This window comes from Amblyomma maculatum, chromosome 1 (assembly GCF_055883805.1).
Source record: "Amblyomma maculatum isolate TAMU_Amacu chromosome 1, ASM5588380v1, whole genome shotgun sequence".
Taxonomy (NCBI): domain Eukaryota; kingdom Metazoa; phylum Arthropoda; class Arachnida; order Ixodida; family Ixodidae; genus Amblyomma; species Amblyomma maculatum.
In genome coordinates, this window is record NC_139344.1 from 297,043,420 (window position 1) to 297,070,905 (window position 27,486).

General features: G+C 46.5%; 1 protein-coding gene across 13 annotated transcripts in view; it reads right to left on the bottom strand.

Annotated features, from left to right (window-relative positions):
• Positions 1-27,486, bottom strand: part of hfp (Poly(U)-binding-splicing factor hfp) — a 121,840-nt gene that overhangs the window by 61,264 nt on the left and 33,090 nt on the right. For 8 of the 13 annotated variants that reach the window (XM_084591614.1, XM_084591621.1, XM_084591619.1 and 5 more), the window contains 3 exons: positions 24,118-24,164; positions 4,136-4,358; positions 1,974-2,101 (listed from right to left, as the gene is read on the bottom strand). In XM_084591614.1, the coding sequence (XP_084447740.1) occupies positions 1,974-2,101; positions 4,136-4,358; positions 24,118-24,164 (398 nt within the window). The remainder of the gene's footprint in view (positions 1-1,973; positions 2,102-4,135; positions 4,359-24,117; positions 24,165-27,486) is intronic. The other 5 variants (XM_084591622.1, XM_084591620.1, XM_084591617.1 and 2 more) reach the window with 3 other exon arrangements.

The following is a 27,486-nucleotide window of genomic DNA, read 5'->3' on the forward strand; positions in this document are numbered from 1 at the left end:
TAAAATGGTCTATACTGTGAACATGTGTGCTCCTCACAGTCCCCCGTGCAGTTTTGGAAGACCAGTATTTCTGGTCCTGCTCTTGCAACAGTTGTTTTCTTTTCTCGTGTCTCCATGCGGGAGAATTTACTGAAAAGGTTATCTCTGCACCAAAAAGAAAATTTCCATTAAGGATTTTTTTATGGTGTAACCTTGGCTCAAATCGGTATAGAACATAATTTTTTGCTTTAATTTACTTTCTAACCATTTCTCATCATATTGATATGTCAGTCCTTATCATAATTTAAATCTGCATGCTCTGACATGTTTTGCTTGTTTTCTCAAAACTGCAATTTTGAGGGTGCTGCAATTTCAGAGGAGCGATATCTCTTGGACTATTGCTTTCATTTTTTTCTTTGTTGCAAAGATGCTTTCTTGAAGAGTGCAATAAGACTCAAATATACGCTTTTATGATGAGGCAACGTTTCCAAAACTAATTATTTACAATGGGCGTCAACTCGAGCTTTTCCACAGTAAAGTTTGATGTACGCTAACATAAGTTAATATTAATCTAGCACTCATCTTCATCATGCTCTTGAGTGTTCAGTAATAAGCTCACCTCCAAATGAATAACATTAATTAGGTAATATTATAAAAACTATGCACTCTACAAAAAGCTAATTGAATATTTCAAATCAGCACATTGAAATATATCAGTGATGGAAGTTTAATCCAAATCGGTAGATAAAAAAAAAGCAGCTACCCACGGGTGCTGTGCATTTAGATTTAGGTATAACCTTTGAAGTATTTTCTGACCAAATTATCTCTAAATCCTGACTCATGGCTGGAGGTATAAGCACCGTCACTGAAAATTATCTCAACCTTCACATGTTGCTGCAGCAACCGCCATGGAAGGGCTGCTTTTGCTAAATACAAAACAAAGAGGAGGGGGGGACCTATTCTGTTGCTTTTTGGCCAATTGTAATAAAAATTCACAGCCTTATTAAATTTTTCATGCCGTTTTCAAGTAGGTCCATTAGTTTGCAAGATAATTATTAATCAATGTCCATTGTTTAAGACCTAAATTCTGAAATAATGGATTGTTAGCATGGTTGGATAGCCAGAAGAATAAAGAATGAAATATTGGGAGCAGTTTCTTGATATGTTAATTACCACTCATTTTGCAGCCTTATTAAGTTCAGTATAAAAGTATGCACCAAGTGAGAGTAAACTCAAAAATAATTAATTTTAACTTTCAAAAACAAAAATCTCCTTCCAACATTTTACACAGAATACATTCAGCTTCCCATTGCAAAAAAAAAAAAATTTCAGCTCTACGTGCTTTGGGTGCAGAGATATTGAGGCCGCAAAACTGCAAGTGGTCGACAATGCATGTTTTGAGAAATGAGCAAAAGAGAAACGGGGGATTATTTAAAGGTGTCAAGCAGCCCTGCGACCTGTCACATGCTCTCACCGGCTGATGGGAACGACAAGCGCAAGCAGCAGGTTGCTAGAGGTTTGGTTCACTTCATCTAGCTTTGAGGACCATGGTCTATGTTTTTAGAAGTGTTGACCGTGCGGGCTGTTGGCACATACACCGGACATGATTTAACAGCAGTTGGCTGTATCCACGCTTCACGGGGCCAAAGGGCTGAGACTGGCGTGATGGCTTACTTTTGTTTAAGACATTTAACGTCCCAAACTAACATTGGCTATGAAGGATGCACCGTAGTGGAGGGCTCCGGAAGTTTCAACCGCCTGGTGTTTTTTAATATTCACAGACATCGCACAGTACACAAGCACCTTGTTTGAGATTTAATCCGTATCCTTGGGCAGTCGAGCGCCACTTGGCCACCCTTTTCTCAGTTTTTCATCTCATAGTATGCCCCACTGGCTAGCCTCTGCTAGTGAAATGAGTGCTGCAGACAATCATGTCGTTTCAAGAAAGTCATACCCTGCTGAAGGTGCACACAAAGACTGAAGGGAATGCTGACCTTTGAATATCAGATTCCGTCAGATCCTGGTGGACGGACGCAATGTAGATGCGGTTGTAGGTCTTGGCCTCTTCCATAATCTGGTCCAAAATGGGTGCTGCTTGCGGCATGTTGCTCGGACGTCCAACCTGAGCAAAGCAATTGGGAGGGCCAGCAAAATGCAGGATCTTACTTTTGGATATGTAAAATCCATATTTGGAGCAGCTCACAGGAAAAAAAAACTGCACTCTGCAGCAGAAATTAAAATTTTGGAGCCGTTAAACAGGGAAGAAACTCGGCACAAAAAAATGAAGAGATGTGAAGAGATATCGAGCTGTATGAATGTAATCCAAAGGAAATCTAGCAAGGGCCACCTATCACAGGCGCTTAGTATATTTCTTTTAGGAATCCAGCGTGCACCATTTTTGCAAATAAGCATTTTGTACTCCAAGGTATGCTATCACACTAAAAAAAAAATTGCTGAAAGCAGATAAGGAAGTAAGTTGTAAGCAAAAAAAACTTGATGAGCGAGTCCATCCGTGATTTACACTTTCTATAGGGACTGTCGATAACTGTGGTTTTTGGCTCGATATTTTGATTAAGGGAAGGTGGGCGATCACTCGTAATATTAGGTTATATATTTAATGCACGGAGCACATTTCAGAGCATTTCAATGTTCCAGCATCCGTTAATGTTAATTTTGGCAGTCTTTGGCTCCAATGTGGCATTATGGAATTCAAAATCTAAGGCTGGTGCACGTTTCCCGACCTGCTGAAGCCCAAAATAAATTTCCCATGCACCTCCTCAAGTTATATTAGCACAAACACAGAAGCCATAATTGATGCACCTCCTACGCTATCTGACGACGGAAAAGTCAGTCTATCGAAGAGAACAACCTTGCTGCACATGAATAGCCGACAAAGCACCGAAAACTTCCAACAGCCTCATAAAAAACTAGAGATACTACATCCATTAAAAGCATGCAATGCTTAAAACACAGTGTTCAAGTATTTCTCCAAAATCACAAGTACCAACGGCCCTTTTCGCAGTGAGACGCAGTAGCAGGAGGTAGCAGTGGTGCCCCCGTTACAAGCGGCCCCTTTGCGTTATGAGGATGCTTCACCGCATGGGTGAGAGTCCGTGCGGCGAAGCATCCCCATAACGCAATGGTTCGGCGGACTCGAAGAGCGGAGGAAGCATGTGGAGGAAGCACGTGAAAAAAAACAAAAAATGAGTAGGCGTTAGAACGGCATGATGCCACCTCAAACACCTCAAAATAAAATTAAAAACACTGACGTGCGCTTCAGTGCCTGAAACATCGCGACTGGCTGCAGAAAGAAGTTCTTGAGTATGGCAAACGTTTGCGATAGTCGGGGCATTTTGGCACAGCATAGCGCAAATTTAACAAATTTTATGCTTATGGCGCAGCTTGGCTCAGACGTATGCAGCTGTATCAAAATGGTGCAACTGGCACAGCTGTTGCACCCCTGACAATATAGTAGCTTTAAAAATTTTTACAATTTTGAACCATCCCACAACTACTACAATTCACTGGCACTCTTTTTAGTTTGTCTATTAATGACGTTCACAGGGTATTACTCACAGTTTCATTGTTCAGGTGCCTGGGAAAGTGCTGCGCCTGATGTGTGTTGACATTGTTAACAATGCTAGTTTGACACTGAGTCAAATTGGATGGCAGCTGATCTTGATATGACAGCTTATCTTTGGACAGCCCCGCCAGGGTGGCGCAGTGGTTACGGCGCTCGACTACTGTGCTCAAGGAAGCGGGATCGAATCCCGGCCTCGGCGGCTGAGTTTCGATGAAGGCGAAATGAAGTGGCGTCCGTGTGCTGTGCGATGTCAGTGCACGTTAAAGAACCCCAGGTGGTCGAAATTTCCGGAGGCCTCCACTACGGCGTCTCTCATAGCCCGAGTCGCTTTGGGACATTAAACCCCACAAACCAACCAATTATCTTTGAACAAGCTATATTCTATCCAGCTTCAACCATTGTCCCAAAAATACTGATGCTGTAATCACAATACTGGTCCTGTCTGGGCTCATGCTGTCAAAATTAGCAATTGCCACCTGAAAACCATCAAGCCAATGCTATGCTTTGAAACCTTAAGCAGTCAGTGCTGCTCCATCTCTACAGACTGCTAATGTCTCATAAAGTAAGTCCCACCTTGATGTTGCGGCCACCAATGAGTACTCCATTCATCTGCTCCAAGGCCAGCTGGGCTGCTTCGGGCAGTTCATACTCCACAAAGGCAAAGCCTTTGTGCTTCTGCGTCACTGGGTCCCAGGACATATTGATGGACTTGATGGGACCGAATGGCCGGAATGCCTGCTTGATGGTGTCCTCCTTCAGCTCGAAACTGATGCTGCCAACGTACACCCTGCACCATCCGTGTGGACGACTCACCCTCTGTACAACTGGCACATTCACATGCTCACAACAGTGGTCTTAACCTAATCGACTAATAAGTGGTGCTCAAACATTATCAACCTCTAGAAGCTCAGTTACGATAATGCAGGCACAAAAAGTGAAGCTTATCTGCAAATTAGCAGCACAAGTGGTGCACTTCCTGCAGCAACATGCTGCCAACTAGGCTTACACTGCTTTGCACCGAAGCTCCTGAAAACAGCCACTACCTATCCCAATGTGCAACAAACAACAAAAATTATTGTGCAGTGGCCGCTCTGATTTCAGGTGGCATCAGAGAACATCCAACTTCAGTTAAGATATGTGACATTGACCATCTAATACACAGCCAAAAAATTTAGCACGTTCTGCAGGCAATGCAAATTTCAACGATTGAAAAAAATATCTGACAAAAGTGCACTTACACTACACAAGTAATAACAATGCAGATTGTATCCACGAACAGTGTAGTGCAGTAATTCATCATCATCATCATCATCATTTATTAATCCTTAACATTACATAAGGGGGTGGGGGTACAGTCATACATGAACATAAATATAAAAGTAATATAGAAATATAGAAAATAACAAGATAAAAACAAAATAGAAACAGCGGGTAAAACAAGGTGGAAAAAGATGAGTAACAAATTCAGATAATCACGCCAAGGCAGAGTGGCAAAAATATAAAACAAAATCAGATTACAGCTATGGAAGGAAAACCGGCTGGTCAGTTTGCAGGGCTTGGTAGCTGACATAAGGTACAGGAAGATTATTTTTCATTGAGATAGTCGATTAGGAGCTGTCTGAATCTGGAAGGATTAGCCTCAATGACAATGTGTTCGGGGAGGTTATTCCAGCTTTCTATCACATTGAGAAGGAAGGATTTATTGAAAGAATTGGTGGAGCCGTGCAAATGCTGTATGCTTAAAGAGTTAAATAAACAGCGACATGATCGTACCGGAGCTCATAGAAGGTTTTCTCGCAGTGCTGGAAAGTTAAAATACAGTTTGTGAAAAAGACAAAGAATAGAAATTTTCCTGCGGAAGGCTAGTGATTTGAGACCCAGGTTGGAAGGCGTCCCACATGTTACTGGGGATGAACAAAGGGCGATTCCTAGTAGCTCCAGGACGAATGAAGCGGCTGGGCTAAAGCCAAAAGGACGCTCAGCTGTGGATGTGTCTGGAAGCGACCGGAAAGTCCGATGTTGCAAGGAGATATATCACATAGCAACATGGAATGTAAGATCTATGACGCAAGGTAAACTGGATATCGTCAAGCGAGAAATGGGTTAGATGGCATTCTCGAGGCATTGCAGATGAAGCTATGTGATGTTAAGAAGATAGTGAGAGACCGGAAAGCGTGGAGTGACATGGTCCATAGGGTCACGAAGAGTCGGACACGACTGAACGCCTGAACTGAACTGAACTGAGGCGTATTCTAGTTTAGTCCGAATGTACGTTTCATATGCTAGTTGTCTGGTGGCCGCGGTGGACATGGAAAGTGGTCTCCTGATGAATCCGAGTGATTTGGAAGCACTAGCACATAGTTAGCTAGAATAGCAGCTTGGGTATGTTGGTTATGCATCTTGAGGTAACAGCGCGGAACGTGGACGGCAGCACAAGATTAGAAGACGACACAACGAGCGCTGAGTACAAGAAATGTAGTTAGCTAGAATAGCAGCTTGGGCATGTTGGTTATGCATATTGAGGTAACAGCGCGGAACGTGGACGGGAGCACAAGATTAGAAGACGACACAACGAGCGCTGAGTACAAGAAATGTAGTTAGCTAGAATAGCAGCTTGGGCATGTTGGTTATGCATCTTGAGGTAACAGTGCGGAACGTGGACGGGAGCACAAGATTAGAAGACGACACAACGAGCGCTGAGTACAAGAAATGTAGTTAGCTAGAATAGCAGCAACCGCGGGAAGGTTTGAGCCGAACTGCGCAGTCCAAAAGGCATGCGTACATACTGAAACAAATCAAAGGGCGTCGTAATGGCGGTCTTAGGTATGTCGGCGGGTTCAATGGAAATTCAGTGACACGCCTTCACCAGGTCAACTTTGCTAAAAACGGTGCAGCTGGCGAGGCACGTCGTAAAGTCCTGGATGTAGGGCAGCGAATAGCTGTCGTGGACAGTCTTGGCATTCAACGCCTAATAGTCGCTTGGATCCTGCTTGGCCACTAGATGAAGCGGAGACGCCCACGCATTGGATGACAGGTGTATAATGCCGAGCTGTAGCATGTGGTTAAACTCAAGTTGGGCGATAGTGAGACGGTTCCCAAACAAGCGGCGTGGTCGAGCAGCTATAGGTGGACCTCAGGTGACGATGTGGTGTTTCACAGTTTGTTTCGGTGCCTGAGTGTGGTTGCACTGCTTGGTCAGCTCTGGGAAATCAGCCAGCACTTTTTCGAACTTGGAGGAAGGTCGGGCAAGACTCCCGAGATGGAAAGATGAGTCAGACCATCAGTAAGGCGACGACGCCGCACACTGACGTCCAAGTCGAAGTGTGAGAGGAAGTCTGAGCTGATTGGGTGAACCACGTCTGCGATGATGAATACCCATCGAAAAGTGCAGCGAAGCGCAGATCTTAGTCCGTATGTGGCTATAGACGAGGCGTTGGCAGCACGGAGCGACTGCCCTGATGACTTGGAATGATCAGCCTTAGTCAGTGGAACCACGCTGATTTCCGTGCCCGTGTCTATAAGTAACCGGGTGCCGTAGAATGTGTCAGTTACCATAAATAGGCAGCTCGGACAACTGGCGGGACCACATGCCGCCATTAGTGATCCCAGCGGGTGTTTCCCGACCACTAACAGGGTGGTGTACACTTCGTGGCCCGGTGTCGAGAGCCGGAGGGCTGGGACTCTGAGCTTGAAGTGTCCGCGAAAGAGCGTGATGATGGAGACGAGGTGGCCGGGTCTCCTGGGGTAGGCTGCGCAGTGCGGCGACTGACTGCTGCTATTGATTGGCACCAGAACAAGACTGCCTGTAGAGGCTGCATGAGCCATGTCCAGGAGCAGTCTTTATTTTCTTCGTCAGGCAGCGCGTGTTATCCGTGTTCCCGGCACCCACCCAAAAGGGTGCTAGAGAACTATTCTGCCATGAGTACATACGTCACAACTACCAAGAGTGGTAGGCCATGACAGGTTGCCATTGGCTGCAGCCGCGACAGCCACTACGTCACGGACACACTTCTGGTAACTGCGAAAGTCTGCTAGAGTGCTGCACACACTGCATACGTGAACCCCTGAGCTTGGCGCTTCAGTTCACGATGTTAACAGAGAAGTGCGCGTCAGCACCAGAATGCGAAAAGAGCACAAGCTGGTCCGATTCAGCACCATATCAATTGTACACTTCAGCTTCGGATCATATTTCAGGAGCAGCACATAAAATAGGCAGCATCAGCCTTGTGTACCGACCTACGGCGTGGCAACAGTGTACTGTAGTCCCGTCTCGACTTTGCAGCATCGACCATTTGTGCAGCTTTTTGATAATTAAATAGAATGTGCGTTAAAAAAGGTCTGCCCTCAGCTTCATCGCACAACTACACAAATTTGCAACGGTTAACCCTTTCAGGGTCGAATTTCTTTTAAAAAAACTTTCCCAGATGGTCAAATGACTTTACTTTGGATTCTGAAAGGTCAGTATGAGTAAAGTCAAGGAAACGTTGTAGAAAAATATTAGGAACCGTATTTTCGAGACAACGTTGCTCCACACTGCAAACTCAAGAACCTCAGGAAACCTCAAGGAGAGCAGGAATACCTCCTGAGCTTCCATGATAAACAAGCTAACAGCAGCCCCAATAAAGATGGAAATCAGTTTCTATGGCCCCTGCACCCCGAGTGGCCATAAAGATAAAAATCAAGTTTTGGGGCTCCATTGTGATCATGGAATCATGGGGGGGGGGGGGTTAACCAAAACCATGCAAGGGCCTTCCCACAGACCGGGCCACGAGCTGCAGCTAGGAATCAGTTCTGTTTATCCCCCTGCAAGGAAGTGCCCTTGAAGAAATCAAGTTTCGCCCTACTTTGTGATCACAGGGGTGGAAGCGGGCTGGAGCATTTTGGAGCAGCTTTGGGAGCAGTAATAAAGCCATTTCAGAGCCACTTTGAAGCAACGAAACGAGAGTTTTGGAGCATTTAAATTGTTTTGGAGCACGTTTCTAAGGTCAAACACCTTTGATAATTGCAGTTTTCTTTTTTCTGAAATATAAAGTTCAACCTGATTCCTTTTCATGCAAGTCCAACGCCTTTCCGACTTCGCACTCATCTCCGACAAGACAAACGGTCAAAGCATGTAAAGGTATACAATATAACACAGGCTGACCTTAGCAACAACTTGGAACAGACTAGCAGCAAACGGAACGCTTACTGGTGCACTTCATAGCAGAGCACCTAGTCTGACCTAATGTGTTTACCTATTTTGACTTGATGGATTGAAATGTCGAGTCTACCACTTCAATGCGCTTTAGCAGAGATACTAATTTGGAGTCCATATTAATGGGCATGACATTTCTGCTTCCTACCTTGCGCATATTTATTTAGAATACACTTCGAAGTCCATAGATATGGGGTATTAATGATCCTTTTTGATCCTATGTCTGGGCTTGTCTGATTAATTCCTGAGCACTGGTTATTTCGTCTGCCAAAAAGGCACCTTCAGACCACAATAACACACCTTGACAAGCTTGGCACCAGTGCTGCTCCTGTACCTTTTGCCTACCTTGGGATCGCAGACGACAGCAGCACCACCTCGATCGCCTTGTTTGTTTGTAATTATGGAAGAGGTTTACAGAGCTGGAAGCAGGCTTGAGCATTTTGGAGCAGCTTTGGGATACAAATAGATGGCATTGATGGGTTACCATCCTTCAGCTTTACTTCACTGCTGCCTGCCAGTAGTTCATCATCCTTTGCTTGAGCAATGCTGGGGCTCATTTTTATTATCTTGGCAGTAGTCCATACGCCTTTCCAACACTCTTGAGAAGCTTCCTCGTGATCGACAGTTTTGGCGTACCAACCCATAACGCTTCAAGTATAATTTTGTCTGACGTAGGCCTGACGTGCTTCTCAGGGACAAAGGGGCTCAATAGTACTGGATTGTTTTCATAGTAAAAGCATTAAAAAAACTTGTGTATTTTGAGAAGCCAGACAAGTTTCCTAACAGCTCGCAGTAGCTTAAGCTATCTTCTTTGTTTGCTACTCTCGCTACTCTCTCCACTGGCGATTCAAAAGGCTGAAAGGAGGTGCTACGTCATATGCACATAACATTTTTTTCGCAATTAACTATTTTCAATCACCTGCGGCTCATACTAAATTTACTTGTGAACAAATATTTATTATGCTCCATGCTTCTTTCCATTACAAAATTTAATTTGTATTAAGCCCAGTGCAAGATGCGTTATATCTTTGCCCCTGACGCTGTGACATTGTTCCTGTGTTCTGCTAAATTTGATGGTAGAACATCAAGGCAGCCAATTTGGAGCAATATCACATTTTGGAGCAGGATGAAGCAGGGAAAGCAGTTTGGAGCAGAATGGAGCAATTGGAGCAGCGCTTCCACCCATGCGATCACGTCGCGAAACCGAAACCGCGATAGGGCGGCAGCGTTGCCACAGACCGGGCGACACGCTGCAGCGAAGAATCATTTCTGTTTATCTTCGCAAAAGGGCAGCGCAATACATTTTAGGCACTTCTCGTAAGCCCTAGGAGGTGGCAGCACTTCCCAGTGAGCATGCATTGTCATTAGGGCGCGAGATTTCAAACGGAGGATTGGAACCGTACCGGTACGGCAAAAACCTTGCGGGACGAAAACTCACCACCGTACATGTACAGTCGAGCCCACTTATATCGGCCCCACTTAAGACGAACTTTCGCTTATAACGAACGAGACCGGAGCGACCGCCAAAATATACATTACTTCAATGACACAAGATCGCACGTATTGGCCTCGAGATCGAGCAGAGTCGCCACCTTGCGGCTCAGCGGCGAAACCTACTCAGTGTGGATGCGTTTTCGCGTCGCGTGCCAGCCCGCAGTGATTTACGTGCGCGCATGCGGCGTGTACAGGAGTGTTTTTGTTTGTTTCGCCGTTCCTGTGAGCTTTTGCTTACCTATATGCCTCTTGCAAAATAAATATGAACAGTCTATAACCCCACGCTTCATTAAAAAAATATATATATACTTGTCCGTATCGAGCATGTCATGTTTGGATAAGGGCATCATCCATCGCGGTCTCAAACGCGGTCTCAATGTCTCAAACGAAGTGGTACTGTCGTTACCGCTGTGTCAAAGCAAAACAGGTCGCTGCCGTCAATGAAAGTTAATGCAAACGCTCAGAAATCGCATATTCCCGTTTCTGTTCGGAATACCGCAGCTACTAAAACATATGCCACCGCAGACTGCTTCATACAGCAGAATACAGTTTGAACAGAACACTCTATGCCTACTGTGCCGTCTGTATGCACGATAGAGTTGTGTGAGTAGTTTTTTTTTTTTTTTTTGCTTTTAAAACCTCTGTCACGGTGTCTCAATGGTAAGGGCGCTCGACTGCTGATTTCGAGAACGGGGGATTCAATCACAACCGTTTCGAAAGGCGTCCTCTGCTGTGGGATTTGACTGCACAATAAACAATCCCACGTGGTAAATGTGGTGTTAATAATGAAAAAAAAAAAAAAGACGACACCAAAACCAGCTTCTGCAATCATCCGTCATAGCCGATGCCGCTTTCATGCGTTAAACTCGGGCCAATATGCATTTCTTTTCTTTTTGTTGTTGAAGGCTTCTGTGCATCCGTAAAAGTTTTAGTGAACACATTTTGCTTTAGAGAAATGCTCGAATATTTGGGAAACATATTCCCTGCACCTAATTGTTCCCCTAAATATTACATAATACACCTAGATCGATGTACTTTACAGGTAGCCTATTATAATCATTATAATCCCTTTTCGTCCAAGTGCTGTCTTCCGACAAAACTCGTCATTTCTGACAACGGGAGTAAAACAGCTCCATGCAGGCTTAAATATCAGTGTTTAGTTCGGGAATAAATACATTTTTATAGTCGCATGATAAGATGACCTCCATTTCTTTCGGAATAGTTTTATATCCGGCATCTGTTTTGGAAGCAACCCTAATATTTACTTCGCATAAGATTTAGTCACTGCTAAATAATTAGTGATGAAATTTTCAGCCTGTAAAATTGCTTCCCAGAACATGACAGTGCCCATGCGCAGTTTATAACGATGTCTTCGCAGTGAGTAATTCGTAGCTCGCACTTTAACGTTACTGAAAATTAATCGTTGATTATTCTAAATTCTGTCAAGTGTTTAAAAGTTCTCTCACACGATGAAATTTATTCGCATTGCAAAACAAAATAATTACACTACTAATTTACCGTTATATATTAACATCACACATATCAGAAATCCCTTATACTTTCCTCGGCTTCAGGAAATCATTTACAGTTAGTGGCGCATGCATTAATACACTATCACATTCTAAGACAGTGGCCGCAAAAAGCATCTCGGCAAATTCAACCCACTCAGCGCTGTACACGTGAACAATCAGCTTTCCTGTGCGGCGAGATTTCCTGTATAGTGTCGGCGTGATATCATTTTTGGGGAATACTTGTGCGTGGTTGTCTGGGCCAGAGTTGATGTGCACTCAGTCTAAAGAAACTCGCCATGCAGTGCGCTGCCAATGCTACATTTAACCTGCTTAATCCTCGAGTCAAGTACGATATAATGAACCAGGCTTTCTCGATACAGTCTAAATTACTGCAGGTCAGAGCACGAACCTTGTATCTGCATGGGCTTGACACTAAATTCGCCGGTCTCACTCACATGAGACACGTGCAAACTGTTTAAAAGTCAATAAGAAAAACAAAGCGGTCATTTGGCAGGCCCAAGCATTAGGCGCGTGAGCGCGGTACAGCGCAAGAAACGTGCAAAGTAAATCTAGAAGACTGGTGGTTGCGTGCTTTGTTTTCCTAAAATCCGTTCTTCTTCTGCTGCACTGGCGAAATCCTTGGATCTTTTTCTGCAATATTGCAGAAATACTGCAGAAGACACGTTTTCATCGCCAACAAACCCGCCGTAAACTCGGAAGCAGACCTACGCAGCGTGCGTTTCTGCGAGCGCCGCCAGCTGCCGATCCACACTACCGGAGTGACGGTGGTGCCACCTCTAGGTCGATCTCGCGACGAATAACGAACGTCCATGAGCGCTGCCGATCGGTTACAGCGAACGGACGGCGTAAACCCGGCGCCCCGATACGAGATAACGATGGGCTCCCATCCCTTTTGGTCTGTTCTCGCAATCCTCCTCGCAAGCGAGCTACCCTTTGCTCGCCGACGTGCGCTGCCTACGAGTGTCGGCGCGTGGTGTGGCCGCTGCCGCCCCTCCTCGCAACTCCGCTCCCCTCTCCTCTCGCCATTCCCTCGTCTTCGCCTGTCTCCACGGCGCCGGCCGCCGGCATAGTCTTCGAAGTTTCGTCGTTTCGTTTCCTGGCTGTTCCATTGAGCGGCCGTGCCAGGGGCGCGGGGCGCCAGGAGGCAGGCCTCTCCATACGCTAGCGGTTGTACTGTTTGCACGGGCAAACTGAATGCGCAGCGGCGCGCGCACGCCGCTGCATTCAGTACGGCGGTGACGGTTCGTGGCAAATCTCGGAGGCCATGGGCGGTTGAAAGCAACTACGGTAGGAGCCAACAGGTGGCAGCACTGACGCTCAGGGGTGCCTCTCATTGGTCTCCCCGCTGCATACCATGCCCCGCTGTGTGTCCGTTCCGTTCCGTTCCATTCCTTAGGCACTTCCTCGCCTGCCTCCCGTGATTGTCGCACATGCGCACGTGCTCCGTCAGTTGCGGCGCTTTGTTGTCATTTTCGTGTGTGTGGTGTGAGCGCTTCGTCTGTCGGGCCTGAGTCGTATAATTCGGGATGGCGGACGGGAATTGCCTGCCTCCAGCGGTCACGAAACGAAAAGCGCTGGACATGGCAATGAAGCGAGCAATTGTGACGGAACTGTCTCAAGGTACTAAAAATTGCGAGCTGGTGAAGAAGTACAACGTGTCGAAATCAACCATCTCGACAATTCTGAAGAATAAGGAAAAGATCGCCAGCTCCGACGCCAACACAGCGGACAGAAAGCGCCTGCGGAAGGCCACCTATGCGGACGTAGAGGATGCGCTGCTGAAGTGGTTCGTCGACGCACGGGCTCGCAACATTCCGATAAGTGGACCAATGATGCTGGGCAAAGCCAAAGACTTCGCATTCCTACTAGATTTTCCCGACTTCTGCCCAGGCAATGGCTGGCTACATCGGTTCAAAGTGCGGCATGGGATTGTTTTTAAATCGATTGTCGGTGAGGCGCGTTCGGTAAGTGACCAGGACGTTGCCAATTGGCTTGCAACAAACCGAGCCATTATTGCAAGCTACGCGGAGCAGGATGTGTATAACGCAGATGAAACTGCATTATTTTATCAGATGCTTCCAGACAAGACGCACTCCATGAAAGGGGAGTCATGCGCTGGCGGTAAACACAGTAAAGTGCGCGTTACAGTTCTTCTGTGCACTAATATGAATGGCAGCGACCGGCGCATGCCGTTTGCAATCGGAAAATCCAAGAAGCCACGTTGCTTTCGGAACCATGTACCCGTGCGCTACAGGCACAATACTAAGTCCTGGATGACACGGGATTTATTCGCAGAGTGGCTGGGCGAGTTTGACCGCGACATGCAGAGGCAAAGCAGGCGCGTGCTGCTGTTGCTCGACAATTGCTCAGCGCACCACGTGCAAACGTCTCTGACGGCAGTGACTGAACTTTTCCTGCCGCCCAATACCACTTCTAAAGTGCAGCCTCTTGATTTGGGCATAATACGCCCCTTTAAGGCATCGTATAGGCGCCGCATTGTGCAGCGCTTGCTCATCGCCGTTGACCGCCCGGCCGCTAACTTGCCGCTCCGAGTTTCATTGTATTCAGCCCTTGAGATGGTGAAGGCGGCCTGGGCGGAGGTGACGACCGCTTGCGTGCGAAACTGTTTCCGCAAAGCCGGCTTCGTCGACGCAGTACCGGACGTCGGGCCTGATGCCTCCGATGATGATGATTCCGGCGGCGATTTGTGGCAGCGCGTCGTCGACTCCGACATGGGAGGCCCTGGCATTGGTTGGCAGGATTTTATTTCTGCGGATGAAGACGCGGATATTGCGGAACCGTGCACGGACGAACGCATCGTTTCTGAAGTGCGGGCCGAGAGCGACGCGGAAGAATCAGATGAAGATGAAACGTCTGAGCCAGCACCCGTAAGCACATCTGTAGCAATGGGCTATATAGAGGGCCTCAGACAACTTGTCTATGCTAAGGGACTCGGCGAAGAGCACGCTAGTGCTTTAAATAAACTGGAGACCGCCCTCATCGCATCTGCACTGCAGAAACAGACGAGCATCACAGACTTTTTTGCCAAGAAATAAATTTCGTGTTTTGACCGCCAACTTTTTTTTTTCTCTTTTTTAGTTTGTGGTCCAGTTACTACGAACTTCGGGATATAACGAACGGACGCCGCGTGACGCTCAGGTTCGTTATAAGCGGGCTCGACTGTACCGCAAAAACCCTCAAAGGGTTAAGTGCAGCACCGGATGCCGCCACGTTACCTCAGAGATGCCGTCCGTGATCGTTGCAGCTGACGGCACTCCGGTTGTGCGCTGTTCCCTGGTCGTCGCTGGGCCTTGGTTATCTGGCATCGATGCCACGGCAGACGACGTTTTGGAATAGGCCATTTCGCTGCCTCTCTAGCGTAGCTGTTCGCATGCTCCTGTGAGCGATTCTTGCGTGTAGCTGCAGAAATCGGTGACAACCTGTGCTGCCAAACTGCATGTGCCGAGCTGCTTCACTGTTTTACGCTGTCAATTCTGGCTCGGACGATGCGTACACGAGATAAAACACGCGTGCATGTTATGCATTGGCACTTCTTAAGGGGGGACACGGGTCTTTGCAGCCGAAAATCGGATTTTCGATCTCCTCGTTTTCGCAACCCTGAGATCTTTCCGCAGCCACCTCCAAAGTTTAGTTGAAAAATACTGCCTAATTCACGCGCTACAGCGTTCCAAAGACGAGAATCTGCACACGTAGCCCTTTAAACTGAGGTCAAATCGCGCTGAATTTCGATCGCCCGCAGTTCGAGAAATACGGGATCCGCGGGCATAATCTCGGTCTCGTTCAAAAGAGCGCGATTCAGGCCATTCCTATATTCAGTTGGCGACCATAAGCGAGCCCATCAAAGCGGCCTGATAACGGCGTAGCATAGCCGGTCGTACTCAGTGCGATAGCGAGGAGCAGCATGACTTTGTCGAAGCAATTCTTGCCGTATAGGGGCACCTTAATCGTGCAGATAAGCAAGTGATGCATCATTGAACGCCGGGATAGATCGCCCTCTGGCCACAGTTGCGAAACAGCGCGACAAGCGGAATCCCAAACCCAGTCAAAATAAACTTCCTTCTGAATGCTACGCGGTGCAAGACGAGCAATGGCCGCTTATCACTATTTGCAGGCCAACTGCGTTTACAACATGAACGTGAGAATGGCGCTTGCGCACCAGAACTTAGCACCAACTTTTGCGGAGGTCACGATGCAAACGAACTCCTCTTGGTGGCGGCCTCCGGACCATGCATTCCGTTTGCGGCAATTTCATTCGTTCAAGAGGGCAATTATATTGGTGGTAAATGATGCACTAACATCGGAAGCCAGTCAGAACCCACTTTAATATGTAGCTGTTAGCTTTAGGCACATTCATATATATGCTTATTGCACCACTTGGTGACTCTAGATTATTTAGAAAAATCTTCTCCACAAGATCTTACATTTAATCACCAAGGCACCTCCAAACAAAAGCTCATCAAGGAAAATGACAGTCATTATGTTCCCAGAGGGTTTTAATACAAAGTGTGTCTTATCTCATGCCCATATTTGCAGTAAATAAGTTCAGGCTATGTTTTGAAATTTCTTTCTTCGTTTTCTAAAAAGTGTTCTTCTTAGCATGACATGTGCTGTTGCCCAAGGTATCTCTTGATGTAGTGGTTGGATTTCAATCATTCTTGATGTATATGAAAGCTTATACATTCTTCTGTGCACTACAGTCAAACCCGGATCTATCGAACTCGAAGGGCACCGCGAAATAGATCGATATATCAATAATTCGATATACAGAAATCGGCTTGGGACAGCACTTACGATGCGAAAAAACGATACCTTATTTCTCGTGTAATCAACTCACTCGCATAAAACCCACCCTCCACTTAATCAACCGAAAATTTGGAAAAAAAAAAGCGTTAAGGCCAGCTCGCTCACATGCAAGCGATTAAGCGATCTCAGGGACGAGCCGCAGCGACAGAGCAAAAAATTTCCAACTTGTTGGAATGCTGTTCCAGCCACCGCGGCAGCTCCAAACAAGGTTTCTGTGTCGCTGCGGCAGAAATCGCCAGCGTTTTCACTTGCATGTCGCACTCCGTTTCGGTCCTCATCCACAGCTCATTTCTTGGCAGCGTGCCAAGATGCTGCGCGCGTTTCTTTTTATAGCTCCTGCGGCCGCGGGGAGTGAACTTGGCAGACTGCCCATGATGGCTTGATTGCACAAGCCTAGTTCAATTTATCAAGCCGCGCTTGGGGTGGCGCTTGGTGTGGGCATAGTCCACTGCCACAAAATATTGGAAAGCGTGATACAGTAGCTGCAAATGCTGTTTGAAGCGAAAAATGCTAAAAGCCGGTGTGTCATGATCGCAGCTGACCGAATGCTTTCGTTAATTCATACTTGCAAGAATAAACAACTCCCACAAAAAGAAAACAAGCCGCTTCGTAACGCCATATCTTACGCTACGCCGCGCGTACAGCACAACCGATAAAAATAGAAGACTCTCGGAAAAAAAAAAAAAAAAGATAGATCTGCCGCTTGCTAACTTCCGCAGGCGCCATAGCCACGTCAGCCGCTGTGCACAGAGGCTTCGCAACACACGCTGGGGAAAGCGTCCGACGTTCTGTCTGAAAACGGGCTGAGCTGGCTTGGCGCATGCGTAGCGCGTGCTACTGCGAACGAAGGCAGGGAAAGAGAAAGGAGAGAGATAGCTAGGCAAAAGAATGGGCACACCCTTGCACTTCGCTCTGTCGCGTTTTTCCCCACTCGTTCCCACCGGTTCTCTCTGGTTCATTCACGCACATGGCTTGCAAACGTCACGTGCTGGCGCGCGGGAAACGATAAAAAAATGCGAACGCCTTTAGGGAATGGGCGCGGCGCTGCCCTAGCCGAACTGTCCCCTCTCATTACTTCCGCGTGCAGCTTGAAAACGTCACGAGGCAAACGGCCGAGGGTGATGCGAACGCCTAGGGAAAGGCACACTTTCCAGTGCGTGGTGCGTAGTTCGATATATCGAACGACCGATGAAATTGAGTTCAATATATGACGCGGCTTTCCAATTCTTTTACATGGGATTTTCAAGGGGATATTCCGTGAGTTCGATATAACCGAAATTCAATATATCCGGGTTCGATATATCCAGGTTCGACTGTATAACAAAAAACTACTACTTTGTTTTGGCAAAATTGAATTAATTTAGCGCTTCCATAGAAAAAAAATTTGACAAATTTATGCACAGCTTATGACAGGCTACGACATTTGAACTGCCGCTGCTAAAATTATGCTGATGATACAGTTGCACTCTGGGATTACAGTAGAACAAGTAGACATAAAATTTTTGCCAGTCATTAATGTACGAAATATTATAACTTGGGCAGAATGCTGACCTATTAAAATCTTGAAATCTTAAAATCTATCAGAGAGAGGCAAAAATCGATTGCATATTTGTTTTTAGGATGCCAAAATACACTAGCCACAAAAGTTTCATCTCTCTAAGTTAAATATTAACAAAATTTGGTCAAAGACCAGGGTCTCCCTTAAAAGAACGCTCGGTGTTTTTTTTTGTTTCAGAAAAAAATTGCTTCTCGATTTTAAGTAGAGCGCATGCGGCGATGTCATTTCACGGAAAGGCGTCGCCGCGGCCAGACGCTCTTTACTATAACAGATTTTTACCGAAAAATGTCTTTACTATAGACTATTTTAGTTCCAATGCCTGGGCACAGCCATCTTAGTTTGATGGTGGCGCCCCATATAAGCCAAACTGGGAAAGACCACTCTGACTCCTCTTGACGCCATCTTGGGCTGTGCTGTGTGTGTTGATGCTGCGATGTGGCAGTGTAAAAGTGCTGTTTCACGGTGTTCGTGAAAGCTATCAGACACCTTGGTGCTATTTTGTGGTTTGTTTGTGCGCGCCAGCAAACTGTATACCATCCGTTTGGCATGGCGGCAGCTGTTGGAAACAGCACTAGCAGCCGGGGAGACAGTGAAGGTCTGCGCTCCGCTTCCACAGGCCGAACTCGTCAGAGTTAACTGTGCGGATGCATCTGTTGTATCTCTCATGATACATGTATTTTCAATTATATTTTTATAATCGCAATGATATCTGCACACACAAACACAAAGCGAATAAACCGTACGGGCAGCTATCGAAGGCGGAATAAAATACTAAGAAAGATGTTTTCCAGTCATCGCCACATTGATTTAAGGTGAAGTGCGACCTATTTCGATATATGATCGAGCTGTCCTGCTTCAACAATGTGTACTTTCAAGTTAAACCACGGCTCAAGAACAGTACATAAAAAAGTAGTGTATAAAGTACCATCCGTCGACGTTTTTATGGGTGTTCATCCTGCGGCGCAACATCGTATCCCCATCCCGTACGTCGTAACAGCCTCATTTACATTACGTATTGTTGAGCGAATCGTCAAAAAACGTGCGCTCTCAGCTGCACCATGAACGAAGACGACAAATTCGCAGCACATACAGCAGCGCTTACGAAAACGGACCCGCCCACTGGCGCGGCGGACGACGGCACTCTCGTCGAGGGCTACTCCCTAATTGTTTCGCATCAAAGACACATCCGACGGCGCTTTGTAATTGCTCAGGCTAGAGTAAATGATTTCTCATGGAACTGCCTTATTGCCGATCTCATTATATAAGTAAAAGAAAGCTGTAAATTTCATTGACGCCTTAGCAGCGGAGCCAGCGTGCAGACAGTGAGCCACGCGCCGCACCAGCGGCAATGTGTTGCGAAACTTGTTTGTACAATGAAAGCTCGTTAATTCGAACCTCGATAATTCGCATTTTCGGATAATTAGAACTACACTACTTGGTCCGGCCAAGCTCCATAGAGATCTGTGTATAAAAAAGCCCGTTAATTCGAACGCGAGTCGGTTCCGCTACGGATAATTCGAACTACGCGCCGCCGCGCCTGGGCGGCTTGGCGCACATCACGCGGCAAAAAAAAAAAAAAAAGGTAAAGAAACACCTCCGCGATCGGTAGGCATAATTAGAGGCTGCGCACGTCCAAAACGGGGACAGAATAAGGAACCAGGTAAAACCATGGAAAAGTGGGTAAAACTTAAATGGCGCCATGACCGGCGTGGCGGCCGGCGGCGTTGAAGGGAGGGGACGCGGCCGCTGCAAGGTATATGCATGGCCGCGGCGGCAGCTGCCTGCTCTCTTCTGCGCAACCTCCGTAGCTCGCAACTAAATACTCGTTAATTCCAACCCTGTTAATTTGGAAATAGGGATAAGTACTGTCGGCGTGGTCCCAGCCAATGCCCATAAAAGGCTATGATATCGGACGACCACTATGGGTTAAACTTTTTTTTTTTTTTTTTGCGATAGCCATCCATCCTTCCACCCATCAGTCGTCAACGGAAGCACGCGAGTCAGCCGCCGCAATCATGACGCCGGCTTTTAGCAACGTTCACTCCGATGATTGGAGTGGCAGTAGACAGTGCCGCCCGCCCAAGTCGCTCATAGCATGATTAAGTGAACGTACTGAAAAGGAGGCTTACACAACCGGATAAGCGCAGGCACTTTGCCAAGTTCGCTTTCCTCCCCCCTGCCCGAGCTGAAGTCAAAAGATAAACACGCAGTTATCGCCGAGCAGCATCTTGGTGCACTGCCAAGAAATGTGTTGTGGACCGTCAAGGCGCAAAAACAGAGGGACGCGTTAACGACTGACGCCTTTATTATTTTTTTTTTTTTTCAGATTCGTAGGCACAAATCGGGGCTGGGTGGGTTCATTATGCGAGCGAGAGTGAGTTCGTTACGCGACTAAATACGGTACATTTACCGTAGTACGAACGGTTTTGGTCAGCTTTTCCGAGGCCATTCGATAATTCGAACATCGGATAATTCTAACTTTTTTCCCAGTCCCGTGAAGTTCGAATTAACGAGCTTTTACTGTATTGCAGTTATCAATAACACGATATGAATCAAAAAACCGCAATTTTTTTTTTTTTTTTTTTTTTTTTTTTTCTGTTGGCTTATTGTTTAGGTGTAGCACACTCTTCTGGCGCTGACGGAAGAGATCCACCGTATCGTTGGGGCAGAGGGCTTGCAGGAGGCACAGCCTGCCCAGCGTTCGTGCGGAGGAAGCAAAATGGGCATCATATCCGTGAGTCCGTCATTGGTACTAAGTCTATTTGGCTTATACAAAACATTCACAGGCGAATTAAATCAGGATGGACATGGATGCGGTGAAGCAGAAACATATCACAGCCGCGCTCGGACTGTCGTTGCATGCTTCCCGCATACACTTTCGGCAATCATGTGATTTCTTTTAATGATTGTGCAGTCCACGATCACGCATTGCTGTCCCAATGACATTACCACTAAAATGGGCACTAATAAAGGTATTTAAGTCTCTCAAACAACAATATACCGAAGCGTGCGAATGCACAGCCCACTCGGTACTGGCAACAACGGGCCGCTGCAAGGAATCTGGTTAGGGTATTTTCCTTCTCTCCTGCTTGCTCTCAGTAAAACAGTCTACAGTGAAATCTCGTTACTATGAACACCACATTAACGAATTTTTTAAGAATCCCCGGCAGATTTGCTGTTTTCAATTAAAACTATTTCAGAATTATGAATTTCAATATAGCATACATTTCAGAATAATGAACATATTTTATTTCTTCTTCTATAATTTTGGAACATCAGTATTACGAATTCGGCTAAAATTAACAGCGCCGCAGCTTGCAGAAACATGAAACAGAAACCGCCGTTTCTGTGTGTATGGTCCGTGGGCTGTAGATATCTAGTACCAGCTGCCAGCGCCACCACGAAGCTATGATTTATTACGCAGTAGCCAGCAGGCCTAGCCGCCTCCGTTTTTTTTTTTTATGTGTTGTACGCGGGTCGGTCGTTTGTGCGTTCCGAGCACGCTGGAAGTTTTGTTTATGCCACGGATTATCTTATTGCAAAGTTTGTGCGAGAGCGATGATATTAGCCAGCGAAGTGCCAAGAAGATATGAACGCAGCAGCTTTCACTGCAAGGAATCGACGCAAGGAAAAAGCGATTCGGCCTCTACAGACAGGTAGCATTGCCCCATCGACCGCCGCGATCATTTTGAAAGACCGAGACAAGATTTTCAAACTTCAGGGGGCATTGAAGATGTGGTCATATCGAACTCATGTTTTTTCTGTTTTTTTGCACATGGACAAAGTCCGTACTTTCATCGCTCGGTGCAATCACGCATGCGACGAGGTGTTCCGCCAAGTGGAAGGTGTATGTGCTGTAGTGGTGTAATGCAGTGCACGGTCGTGTTTGCTGCACGCGGCAGAAGAAAATAATTGATTTCTTCAAATGAATCAGCTCTGGAGTTAGTGCAACATTTTCATTTGAGGTTTTGCTTGTCTACCCACGTGCCCACTGCCAAGGTACGTCGTTTGCATACCTAGGTTTGACCACTGGCTTATAATCGGAATTTTTCATTACAACAATATTTCAAAATAACAAAAGATTTTTTGCGGTCCCGCGGGATTCGTTATATCGAGATTTGACTGTATAAAGTGGGAGAGAGAGATATATATTTTAATGGCAACAGGAGATGTCTGCCTGGTGGTGAGGAAATGTACACTAGTGGTAGTGGTAATGGTGGTGAGGAAATGTAATACAGGGGGGAAATGTACAGTCATTTATGGAAGATGACTGGGACTTCAGTTTCACTTTACTATATCAGAGTTTTTACTACTATTTCCAAGTATGCTATAGCCGGGTTGTACTGTATAGCCTCGAGCAGTTGAAAGCTTCATGGCCGTGCCCGGTCATGGTTGCCAGCACGCGATGGAACCTTCGCGGTACTCTGAAATTTATCACGTGCCTATGGATTGTCGCACCATCTGGAAGCGGTGAATAGAAGTGTTTTGCCATTGCCATCATTGCCTTTTTGAAACATTTTTCTTCTTTTCTATCTTAATTCATGGTTACCAGCACGCGACGAGACCTTCGCGGTACTCTGAAATTTATTACGTGACTCTACGTGCCTATGGATTGTCGCGGAAGCAGTGAATAGAAGCGTTTTGCCATTGCCATCATTGCCTTTTTGAAACATTTTTCTTCTTTGCTATCTTAATTCATGGTTGCCAGCAGGCGATGAGACCTTCGCGGTACTCTGAAATTTATTATGTGACTCTACGTGCCTATGAATTGTCGCGCCATCTGGAAGCGGTGAATAGAAGCGTTTTGCCATTGCCATCATTGCCTTTTTGAAATCACATTCTTCTTTCTTCTTTTCTATCTTAACTATATGGCTGTTATCGTCATGAATTTTCGCTACTGCATGTCTTCAGTTCATATTTTCCATGGCGGTTGCGCATTTATGAACGATCTGGAAGTTTGCAATTTAGACGCAGTTTTCTTTAGTAGCCGCGGGCGCCGCCACTATTCATATCATCCCGAATTTTGACCAATCAAAACTGCTGTTTTTTTTTTTTTTGCATGCGCCCTATGGGATGTTTCACAACTGGTAGTATCGAAGAGCTCCGACTTGAACAGCTCTGCACACATGTACTTTCTGCTATGCTAGTTGCCAAGCTACAAAGGCCCGACCACATAGCAATTTTTCAGTGTCGCGTCAGCGTATCGTCTATGAGCGTCGTCGCTCGGCGCGCGCTGGAAAGGGTGGCCAAACACATGACGGCGTATGAACTTGCGTCTGCAAGCCAAGACATGGGGGAAACCTGGAGGTTCGAACAATTCTCTCCCGTCCATAGCTAAAATCGTCTTATTCGGTGACGACGGGGACTTACTGTGGAGGGTGGGAGAGGCAAGGGCAACAAAAGGCGCAGGCATGCACACGGACAAAAGAGGAGCTGTTGCTTTCGCGGAAACAAGTTGGGCCTGTGGCGGTGGGTGCTAGCTGCCCACGTGTGGCTTGTCATTGGTCACCACCTGCGAATCATTTCCGGCGTCGATGCTGAGATCTGGCACCTCCAGATACCTGCGTCTTTTAGCATCGCCTCGCTTCAACGGCCAGAACTGCGTCTCTGGCGATGGCGATAGCCGAGACGCTGACGCAGCGCCGAAGAAACGCTGCCATGTGGTTCGGCCTTAAGGGTCTCTGAATCATTTCTGCCGAGTTTGGGACAAAATTTGACCATTTATTGTTTCAAGTTTATCTACTGTTTCATTTCGCAGCTACAACTATATTTTGATTACAACACTCGTCCTCAAAATTTTGATTCACATGTTGTATTAGCCATTTTGGCCATATGGCCCGAGCATTCACTTTCAAATGTAGACCAGATCTACTATGCTTGAAGCAACAGGCCACCTCCATGCTGACCATCTCACAACCCCTGTGCAAAGTACAACACAGGTAAAGGAACTTACCGACACATGAGCACCAGCGCCTGATGTCGTTGTAGCGTCTTCTGTTGCTGCAATCAAAGAAACAGGATCAACAAGAATGGCAGCTATCTAGATCGACACTGTAGACCTAATAACCCAACAGAACACACCTCAACATCTGCTTCATCCCATGTCATTTCCTATGTTGCTATGGAGCTAAACCTAATTTACCATATGAAAAGCGAATTGCAAACTGATACTCAGTATGCCAGATACAATGACATTAGCTTTAATGACCACTTCCGTATGCTTTAGGTTATTTCCAGTGGTCAAAGCAAATGTGAATAATAAAAACTGCTTGCGAATCAAACAGAGTGTAAATTAAAATAATTTCAAACGAGTATAGGCAGGGCTGGGCAAGATAAGTAAAACCTCGTTAATTCGACCCTCGTTAATTCGGAAAATCGGATAATTCGGACAGCCCATCCGGTCCCGTCAACCGCATTTACTTTTCTATGGCGCAAAACTCTCGTTAATTGGGACAAATTTGGCCGCCCTTCGGTTAATTCGGACAGGCAGCGGAGCTTGAATGTATGTGTAAAAGGCGGCCATGAGGGCGGCTGACGATGATGATGATAGTGAATGAGGGATAAGCCTGGCCACTATAGCACGGGTGGCGCTGGTGTTCAACCGAAATGTAACAGCACCATACTCATTGCTATAAACATCAAATGGGAAAAGGCACGATGGGATACTTTTTTGTTTTCTGCTGCTGGCCGTACTTCGCCATTTTCCCTTTGTTTTCTTTGCGTGTGCATCGTAGAGCGCGCTTTGTCTCAGCTGTTGCGAGCGTGTCGTACGCAAGGTGTGCGCTTTTTTTTTTCGCGAGGTGTGTGCGTCAAGCTGGTGCTGAAGTGTGGACAGCAGTCCCCTGTTCTCATTTTTTCCCGTGGAACAAGCCCGATAGCGCTGCGTTCTTAGGCCCCCGCGATGGCTACCGCGGCCCCAGCAAAGCGGACGAAGTACTGCAAAGCGAAGGTCTTGGGAGAAAAAGTCGAGATATTGAAAGCCGTAAAGGAAGGAATGCCTCGACAAGTCATCATGGCAAAGTTTAACGTGAAGAGGTCCACGCTGAGCTCATACATAAAAAATGAAGCTCAGATTTTCGAAGCCTACGACGGACAGAAGTTCAGCGACAAGCGAAAAAGACTCCGGACAGCAGCGCACCCAAAGCTAGAAGAGGCACTACTTCGGTGGATTTCTGACACGCGAAATGCACAGCTGCCCTTGAGTGGACCCCTCATCTGTGCACAAGCAGAAAGGTACGCACTAATGATGGACATTGAAGCCTTCAGTGCATCAAAAGGATGGTTTGACCGATTTAAGAAAAGGCATAATCTAGTCTTCCGTAGTGTCTGCGGCGAAAAAGGCGCTGTGGATGAAAGCGTCGAGAACGATTGGAGGGCTCAGCTTCCGAGGCGCCTTGCTGCCTATGAGCCCTGCAATGTATTTAATGCAGACGAAACGGCACTTTTTTACAAGGCTCTGCCTGATAAGACAATCACTTTTAAAGGGGACCCATGTGTCAGCGGCAAGCGGAGTAAGGACAGAGTGACAGTTTTGCTTGCTGCGAATATGACCGGCACGGAGCGGCTGCCACTGCTGGTTATTGGGAAATCTCAAAAGCCGCGGTGCTTCAAGAATATAAAGCAGCTGCCGGTAGAATACCGAGCGAACAAAAAAGCTTGGATGACGTCGGAGATATTTCAAGCATGGCTACGACAACTTGACCGCGGCTTTTCAGTCCAAAAATGCAAGGTGCTGCTTGTCGTTGACAACTGCAGTGCACACAGGAATATGTCCGGGCTCGAAAACATTGAATTACTTTTCCTGCCACCCAACACCACTGCTTCCCTCCAACCGATGGATCAGGGAATTATTCAATACCTGAAGAGCCGGTACAGGAAGCAGGTGCTTCAACGTATGCTCTTATGCACGGAAGCTGGACGCAAGTATGACGTCACACTTCTAAGTGCACTACACATACTGGTGCATGTGTGGAGAGGCACACCACCTGCAGTGATCGCCAACTGCTTCCGACATAGTGGTTTCGGTGATAGCACCGACTCCATCGGTGTGGACGGCCTCGATGCCAATGAAGATGATGAAGACTACGAAAGCGTTCTGCCATCGAATGTTCGGCTGAGTGATTACGTCGCTATCAACAGTGACGTTGTCGTTGCTGGCCACCTCACCGACGGTGAAATCATCGCAGAAGCCTTAGGAAGCGAACAGCCCAGTTCCGAAGACGATGACGATGCATGCGATGAACTGCCGCATCACACTGTGACGGAGGCTGTTGACGCCCTGAGCATTCTGGAGGACATTTGTGCAGGCTCTGCAGACAGCGTACGTGCCCTGCACCATTTGGCAGAGGTGCGTAAGATAGTAGTTGCGATGCAAGTTTCTCGCACAAAGCAGACATCTATAACAGATTTTTTCAAAAAATAAAGGTATGTTGGTGTGGGACAGTTTGTTGCGTTTTTTTCTGCCCCTCTCGATAATTCGACATTCGGTTAATTCGGACATTTTCTCCGGTCCCGTGAAATCCGAATTAACGGGGTTTTACTGTACTTCAAAGTATCTTAGATACCAATACTCGATACCCTGAAAAATTGTATTTCCGATACTGATACAAGATACAGAGTCCAGACTGATTTTCGATACAGATACTCGGTACTGTTTTGATACTTCGATACATCGATGCATCACTGAAATCCCGACATAATAAAGGTGGCGATATGATTAGCAACATTATGAAATTTTGCCGTGCTTTCTGGAATCTTCAGTGCATTCCTATAGCATAGTTTTATCAAAAAGGGCTTAAACGAATCCGACCGCACGGAGTTATTGAAGCTCCTCTGTCTGGGCAGCTGGCCTCGTCAGAACTTCACACTGGATTGAAGCCATGTTACAATGAAGTGATAGCTTCCACAAGCAACCTAGCAAACATTTCGTTAAACTAAAGCTTTTCATGCAAACCGACCTGTGGGCACCCTGGCTATACAGTCGACGACCGATTTTTCGAACATGCTTGATTATTCGGACTTTTTCCCGGCCCCAGGACATACCTTATAAAGTCAATGTATTACGCTGCTCAAAATTTTGGACACTCTAAGGAGGGCTATTTGATTTTTTGGACATTCCAAGCGTCAGCCGGGCCAACTGCCACACATTTTGAGCAGTGTCGCCGCCATCTTGTTTACTTTCTCCTTCGATAGCCTCGAAACCGGTGCTGGCCTTGCATGCCGCTCCTTAGCTAAGCACGCTGGATCGAGGCTATAATATTTGCCTAGCAGCTTCCGTTTCCGGGACAACGTCGCTGCCAGAGTGCTTTTTTTTTTCTTTTAG